The 8,186-nt window shown below is 46.1% G+C and overlaps 1 protein-coding gene across 2 annotated transcripts in view; it reads left to right on the top strand.

Moving 5' to 3' along the window:
- Positions 1–258: 258 nt before the first annotated feature.
- The window catches only part of HGSNAT (heparan-alpha-glucosaminide N-acetyltransferase), a 37,665-nt gene continuing 29,737 nt past the window's right edge, over positions 259–8,186 (top strand). The window contains exons 1-2 of one of the 2 annotated variants that reach the window (XM_075997162.1): positions 259–484; positions 5,524–5,636. In XM_075997162.1, coding sequence (XP_075853277.1) covers positions 259–484; positions 5,524–5,636 — 339 coding nt within the window. Of the gene's footprint in view, positions 485–541; positions 1,138–5,523; positions 5,637–8,186 lie in introns of those variants that run through there. The other variant, XM_012777363.3, reaches the window with a different exon arrangement.

Genomic DNA, 8,186 nt, shown 5'->3' with positions numbered 1-8,186 from the left:
CTAAGTAGCGTCTCTCCCTCGCGGCAGGAAACGCGCGGGCGGCGCGCTGGCGGGCAGACGCTCTCGGGGCGGCGGGGAGGCCCGGCCCGCAGCAAGGCCGCCGGCCTGTAGGAGGCGCGCTCCCGGAGGTCGCTCTTCCCGGAACCTGGGCTCTGCTCTCCCAGGGGCTCCCCAGGGCAGGGCCAGGCCGATCCCGCCCGGCCCGCGCGGCCCCGCCTCCCGGCGCTGACTCCGCGGCTGCGACGCCGGCCCCGGGCGATGACGGGCGCGGCGGGGCGCCGCGGGGAAGCGCGCGGCGGCCCGGGAGCGGCGGGAGAGGAGCGCGGCGGCCGGGGAGCGGCGGGGGAGGAGGCCGGCATGCGCGGGGCGAGGCGCGGCGGCCCGGCGCTGGCCGCGCTGCTGCTGGCCGCGTCCGTGCTGAGCGCCGCGCGGCTGGCCCCCGGCGGCGTCCCGGAGCGCGGCGCGCAGGGCGCGTCCCCGCGAGGTGAGTGCGCGGCCGGCCCGCGGGGCGGGGCGGGGCGGTCCTCCCGGGCTAGTTTTGTCCCGACCGCGCCGCTGGGCGCCCCGGACCGGGGTCTTTCCGCCCGCGCTCGTTTGCGGGAGGTGGCGGGGCCGGGGAGGAGCCCGGGCGGCGCCCTCCGGGACGCCAAGCGCGGGAGGGCGCGGGGCGTGTGCCCGGCCTCGCTCCCGTGCCCGCCCCTCGCCGCGGGAGCCTGCGTCTTCTGTGCGGTTTGTGTAAGTAGCAGAAGGCCTTTGATGCGGGGCCTGCTGCTCCACAGACGCAAAGCCACGTAGGAGACGCGCTGGCCGCGAAGGGTTCGCCCCGACCGCCGTTCCCGCCAGCCCACGGTGCGGGGCGCTGTGGCACGAACGAGGGCCTTGGCCGAGGGCCTTCCGACGGGACGTGGCGGCCGCGGTGATGAGACCCACCGGCCTCCTGCGGTGGGAACCCGCGGGGCGCGGGAGCGCCGCCCGGCTCGGAACCCCAAGTCGGAGATGGCGTTTCCCGTGTGCGCCTGGATTAAACTCCCGAGTAAATGTCCGACGACGTGCAACAAAAACTCAGTGGAAAGCGGAGCGCCGTGGGCTGAAGTTCAGTCTCGGGCGAACCTTCCCTAGGCGAATTTTACTTCTAAGGTGACGGAGGAGCCGCGGAGGCCGGGGTTTGCTGGGTGTCTGCAGAAGCCACAGCCGCAGAGCTGTGGTCCTGTGCTTCGGGGCGATCGTCCGCCGCTGGCTGGGGAGGCGCGCGGCTCGCCGGGCGGTCCCCTCGCTGGCTCCTAACTCCCTGGGGGAAATGGTGGAACGTGCGAATTCCAGGGCCTCCCTCTAGACCCTTGGAACGAGGATCCCCAGTCCCCTAGGAGATCATTTTCACCAGGCCCGCCCCAGAGGGTGGCTTGGTCAGGGACTGTGGGATCGGTGAAGCGTGCAAACGCCCCTCCGTCGGCAGTTGGGGAGGGTCTATCACCTGAGAAGGTGAGAGTCACCTCCTTCTCTCCCCCTCCTTCCATCCCTTTATCTGTATCATGATACAGGGTTTTTGGTGTGTGTGTGAAGTTCGAACTGCCCCACTTCCCCAGTCACTTTCTTGTAGGAGGCAGTGAATTTTGGAAAAACATCCTCAGCTGATTACATTTTGTCTGCACGCCTCCCTCCAGGCCCCAATCTCATACACTCCCCACCTTATGAAATTGAACCGGCCCCAAGAAGTTACGTAATCTGCCCAGTCACAACTTGTCAAGGACAGGTTCCCTCCAACTGTTTTTCTTTGTATTTTAGCACCAGTTAATAATGATACTTCTATTAGGAAAAAGGGTGGTTCGTAAATAGTAATTTTATATAGTGAGGGGGAATATACTAGTATTCTCAAGTGTTCCACCCCCAGAACCTTCAGGAAGCTAAGTTAAGAGGAAAGCCAGGCTTTCCATGCCACCTGGAGCCCATGTGGAGCTGGACAACTTCCTACTAAGAACTTCATATAATTAGAGGACTCAATGTTTACTTGAAAAAAAAAATTAGGTAGGATACGTCTTTAAAGGCCAGGTGCAGTGACTCACGCCTGTAATCCTAGCACTCTGGGAGGCCGAGGATCGCTTGAGGTCAGGAGTTCCAGACCAGCCTGAGCAAGAGCGAGACCCCATCTCTACCAAAAATACAATAATTAGCCGGTAGTGGTAACTTGCACCTGGGGTCCGAGCTACTCTGTGGGCTGAGACAGGAGGATGGCTTGAGCCCAGGAGTTTGCGGTTGTAGCGAGCTGTCATGACACCACTGCACCCTAGCCTGGATAACAGAGCAAGATTCTGTCTCAAAAAAAGGGGAGGGTATATGTCTTTAAAAGTGTGCCCAACAAAGATAAGTCATGACCAGAGAGCTAGATCCAGAAATTAAATATTTGGAAATGAAATAAAGGTATAACATGCAAGCAGCACATTTACCCAACACTATTGAAAGGTGACTTTATTTTATTTCCTTACCAAGACAGTGTAGACGAGAAGAGGAGGAGTGGTTCTTTTGTCTGTGATGCTCCATGTATTGCTCTGGTGGTTCTTAGGTCAGCTGTGTGGGAAGGTGATAGCTTTTTCTTGAAGCAGAGCATCAGGCTCAATTTTGAGGTCATGTGTGATGGCTTAGTAATTGGATCCTTTGGGTGTGTGAGTGATTATGACTAATTTCTTTTTAAAAAAATACATTCAAATAACAAAAAAATAGAAAGGTGTCAAGATCTGCTTACACTTTCATTCTCTAGCTGTGGTCTTCACCCTTGGCTGTATATTAGAATCCCCTTGGGAGGTTTGGTGGTGGTTTGGGGAAATATTAAAAAGTCATGCTGACTGGGGAGAGATTCTAATTTAATTGGTCTGAAGTGGGGTCAGGACATTGGTGTGTTTTGTTGTTTTAAGCTGCTTGGGTGATTCTGATGTTGAGGTAGGACTGAGTCCCTCTGTACCCTCCAAATAACATAATTAGCAATGATGACAAGAGTTTTCAGAGTCTCAAATTGATATGGAAAAATCTAAGTATAAAACAAGAACTTTACCCCACCCACCACTAAAGATTCTTAGAAATATGAGTAAAAACAGTAGTTATTTTAATTGTGAAGGATGATTATGGGTAGAAAAATTACAAAGGAAAAGGTCAACAGATAGGGACTATACATTTGAAAATGGAAACCATCAAAACCGAACAAGGGAAATGAAAAAGAAATATCTTAAAACAATTATGACAAATGATGCAATGTCTTTACTATGTAGATAAATTATACAAATATCTAATAAGATCTCAGGGGTTAAGTAAAGTGATTAAATAAATAAATATTCCAAAAATTCACATGGAAGGAAAATACTGATTGTAAACATTTGGAAAACATCTTCAAACTTGATAATCATTAATTCAAAACTAAAATAATAAGGAAGTGATGTTTTCTATGCATCAGTCTAAAAACTGAGGAAAAATTTAAAGGCTAATCAAGCTGGTAGGGAGCAGAGATGCTTAGTTTCAGAAGACTAGGAACCTAGAGGTTAGGTGCACGACTAGACTGACCTCAGTTTAAATCCTGGATGCTGATAGGTGACCTTAGGCAAGTTGCTTTTGACTTCTATAGGCCTCAGATTCTTCATCCCTAAATGGAGGGGCCTGGTACCCACTGAATGTGTGGTTCTTTGCATTACTTGGGAGTCCGTCATCACCACAGTTGTCATTATAAATCAGCACAGCAAAATTGAGGAGTTTCACAATACATAGCAGCAGCTATTAAAAAGACTAATTTTTGGTTAAAAATTTTACTCCTGGAAGTTCATTCTTAAGGAATTATGTCAAAAGAATATATTAATTTTCAGATAGATACAGTATAGCATCATTTCTTATGATAAAAAGAAATAGGATATAGGGAGAAATTGGAAATAAGGTTACATGAAAAAAGAAGAAACAACTTTTAAAAATATTTAGCTGGGTGTTCCTGTCCCTAAAGAGGCTCCTGTCGAACTCCACGGTGGTTAGGTGTGGCCTGGATCTTTATAGTGAGCTGTTCAGCACTTGTTTCAGGTCCGTGCCAGGCTCTCCATACATTGCCACATTTAGCTTTCTCAACAGTCCTATGAAGCATAAACTCTTATGACCCCTGATTGATGAGGAAACTGAGGCAGGATGGGATTCAGCTTCAAGTTAGTTTAATCTGCAGTTCCCACTTTTAACCCACCACGCTATACTCTGGGTCCCAAACACCACTTCCACCAAAAGCTTCGCAGGACACCAAAGAACAGAAAAAATGATCAGTAAAGCTTTACTTATCCTCGAGAAGAGAAAGCTTTAGTGGGTTATTCAAAGTTGTATATTATACTATCTGTTTTGTCTTTACCAATAAATAAAGGTTAATTAAGATAAACTTAAAAATGAGGGATTTGGACTGGTATAGTGAAGAATTCCTGATTTAACCGTTCAGATGAGTTACTGGGGAGCCCAGAAGAAGCTTTCATATTACAAAATAAAAAAGACCAGATTCTTAGCTTCCTAGCTGCGTTATTAAATAGTTTCCTTTTTTTGTCTAGACAGTAAATTTACTTAGACGATAAATAAATTTCTCTTTTATATGATATCAGTATAAATGGCCCAGTTATTTTAAATGAACCACTTTGCTTTAACTTTATACACTATAGCAGTTCACTTTGTTTCCTACCAAATTGGCAGACATAATTTTAGAATATGTGTCATGTCTGTGTCACTCTAAGAACATCATCTAGTAAACTGGTGAGCTGTGTGCTGAGTGAACATGGGAGCAGTCGGTCTTTGCCCCTCCACACTGAGGCTGACCTTGTAACTCTCTCCTGACCCTCTCAACTCTGCCATGGACTCCAGAAGGATATTGGAACTCCAGACCACAGGGTGGAAAGCAGGGCTTCTCACACTGTAAAAGACCTGCCCATTCCAGAGACCTGCCAACCACAGGCTCTGATGCGGTAGGGCTGGGGGGCTGCATTTCTAACACGCTGCCCAGGCCACACTCACAGCTGAATGGTATAGAAGAGGACAGTCTGGGCTTTGGAATCACACAAATTGGCATCAAATCAGTGATTTCTTTGAAAAACTCTATGGTCATGGGCAATTATCTAATTCTTGTGAGGCTTAATTTAATCTGCAATAGGAAGAGAATGCCTAGCTCATGAGGAAACTACTATTATATGGAATCTACTAAATTCAGTACATGCCGCATCTTAGCACTTGACGAATACCAGTTCCTTGCTCAGCCCTTTTGCACACTGGATGTGAATGCTGTTGACTGAATGCTTGTTTGTAGTAGAGGCATCTGCAAAGGGGATCTGTCTCTGTGTATTCGTGCACATATGTACATCTGTGTGTACACAAAGTAATGCATGGAAGACCCTAGAAACCCTAGAGTTCAGGCATTTGAAAAGCATTTCTGTGAAATCACAGTCAGCACAAATGTACTTTGTCTTTAACACATCTTTCAGGTGCCTTGTTTTTCTGGGTTTTTTAAATACTTTTCTTTCTAATTCTTACTAGATTTAGACAAAAAGTCTGCAGAGCTGAAGATGGATCAGGCTTTGCTAGTCATCCATAATGAACTACTCGAGACAAACTTGACTGTCTACTGGAAATCTGAATGGTGCTATCAGGTGTGTGTTATGTTCAGACTCGATTTTGTTTGCTCTGGGGCTCGTTTGACATGATCTTTAATGCTCTCATATCTAAAGCTCTTCACATGTTAACTTCAGTTTTATAGGGAAGGAAACAAGCTATGTAAAGAATCAGAAAAAATATGATCAGGGAGAATGCCTAGCGATGAGCAGCATCCATTTCTTTTCTCCCACTGTCTTTTTAAAAACCAGTTGTTGGTGATGAAAAAACTGGTAGACTGTGTTTTATTTTCCTTCTCTGGCTCATGCATAACCCGCCAGCTGGCGCAGAGAAGAGCGACACCTGGGTGTTCTCGGGCAAGCCCAGGGAGCAGCAGGGAGGGCATTGGAGGGCGTGGCAGTTATTCCAGGGACCTGCTGCTGAAAATATGAATTTATGTTATCAGGTGGTTTTACTCCTGTTCTAGACCTTGTTGCTTTTTAGGAACAAGGCTATTCTTCCATATAAAATAAAGTAAAATATTGAGACCTTCATTGTACCTTCAGAGGAGGAATTTTAGTGTATTGTGAGTGACCTGTTTACTGTAAATAGCTTTAAAAAAAAACAGGCAAAAAACTTTCTGTGTGGGTACTAGCTGAAAAGATGGTAGAGCAATACATGATACCTTCTCTATTTGATCAAACTGATTGAAAAGTCTGCAAAGTAATGTGGAACAAACGAAGAAATTTATTATATTAAAAAAGTAGCTCAAGACAGAAAAGTTGTATCAGCCTACAAGAAGAACCTGAAAGAAACTTTGAACAAAATCAACAGTAGATTAAATTATAAAGTGACAGAAATCAGATAATTCAGAGAATGGACAAAATGTCTTCTAAAAAGACTTAATAAAGATCTAAATCCACAGAAAAACAGGGTCGGGGGGAAAGACTGTGTTGTCAAGGTATCAGATGTAGGGCAAATAAGAGCATCATTAGAATATAAAAAAATAGAGTCATTGGCATGAAACAATGATGCTGGTGACAGATTAAAAAATAAAAAACAGGCCAGGCGTGGTGGCTCACCCCTGTAATCCTAGCACTCTGGGATGCTGAGGTGGGTGGATTGTTTGAGCTCAGGAGTTCGAGATAAGCCTGAGCAAGAGTGAGACCCTGTGTCTACAAAAAAAGTAGAAAAAAATAAGCTGGACAACTAAATATATATATATAGAAAAAATTAGCCAGGCATGGTGGCACATGCCTGTAGTCCCAGCTACTCAGGAGACTGAGGCAGAAGGATCACTTGAGCCCAGGAGTTTGAGGTTGCTGTGAGCTAGGCTGACGCCACAGCATTCTACCCTGGGCAGCAGAGTAAGACTCTGTCTCAAAAAAAAAAATACATTGAAAACAAAAAGGCACAGGTAATTAAACTTTTTTTTCCCTAGTGACAGGGTCTTGCCCTGTTGTCCAGGCTGGAGTGCAGTGGCTTCATCATAGCTTGCTACAGCCTCAAACCCCTGGTCTGAGGGATCCTCTGGCCTTGGCCTTCTAAAGTGCTGGGACTACAGTCATGAGCCACCATGCCCAGCCTGTTAGTGATACTTTTTGATTAAGTAGATGTTAAAATAAAAGGGACCAGTCAAGCTTTATTATTTGCATAAATGATAAATATTAATACCAAAATGTAAACACGCTAAATAAAAGGCTTCAAATTTATGTGGTTCCCCAAAATACATAGAAAATAATGGTAGAAACTACAAAGTTATGGAGACAAATGGTAATATACTCTTATCAGATGGTGATAGGGCAAGTAGATTAAGGTTTGGTAATAGAACTAATAATTAGAAACAAAATCTGGTTTTGTTTTTTTTGACACAGAGTCTCACTGTTCTGCTCTCTGCTTCTAGGAGATCACCTTCTTTAGATCCCACATGAGCGAGATCATGTGGCATTTGTCTTTCTGTGCCTGGCATACTTAAGCTAACGTCCACTAGGCTTATCCATGCTGCTTCAAATGACAGGATTTTATTTATTTATTTATTTATTTATTTATTTATTTAATTTCTTTTTGTGGCTGAATAATCCATTGATGGATACTTAGGTTGATTCCATATTTTGGCTATTGTGAATATTGCTGCAATGAACATTGAGGTGCAGGTATCTCTTTTCTTTCCTCTGCAATGTTTTCCTGAAGAGTGCAGGTATCTCTTTGATACACTGATTTCCTTTCCTTTGGATAAATACTACTGTGGGATTGCTGTTCTATATTTAGTTTTTTTTTTTTGGGGGGGGGACAGAGTCTCACTCTGTTGCCTGGGCTAGAGTGCCGTGGCATCAGCCTAGTCACAGCAACCTCCAACTCCTGGGCTCAACCAATCCTACTGCCTCAGCCTTCCGAGTAGCTGGGACTACAGGCATGTGCCACCATGCCCGGCTAATTTTTTTTTTTATATATATTTTTAGTTGTCCAGATAATTTCTTTCTATTTTTTTTAGTAGAGACGGGATCTTGCTCTTGCTCAGGTTAGTCTTGAACTCTTGAGCTCGAAGAACCTGCCCACCTGGGCCTCCCAGTGCTAGGATTACACGTATGAGCCACCACGCCCGGCCTATA

The sequence above is a fragment of the Microcebus murinus genome, chromosome 24, assembly GCF_040939455.1.
Source record: "Microcebus murinus isolate Inina chromosome 24, M.murinus_Inina_mat1.0, whole genome shotgun sequence".
NCBI lineage: Eukaryota > Metazoa > Chordata > Mammalia > Primates > Cheirogaleidae > Microcebus > Microcebus murinus.
This window is presented reverse-complemented; position numbering and strand designations above follow the sequence as displayed.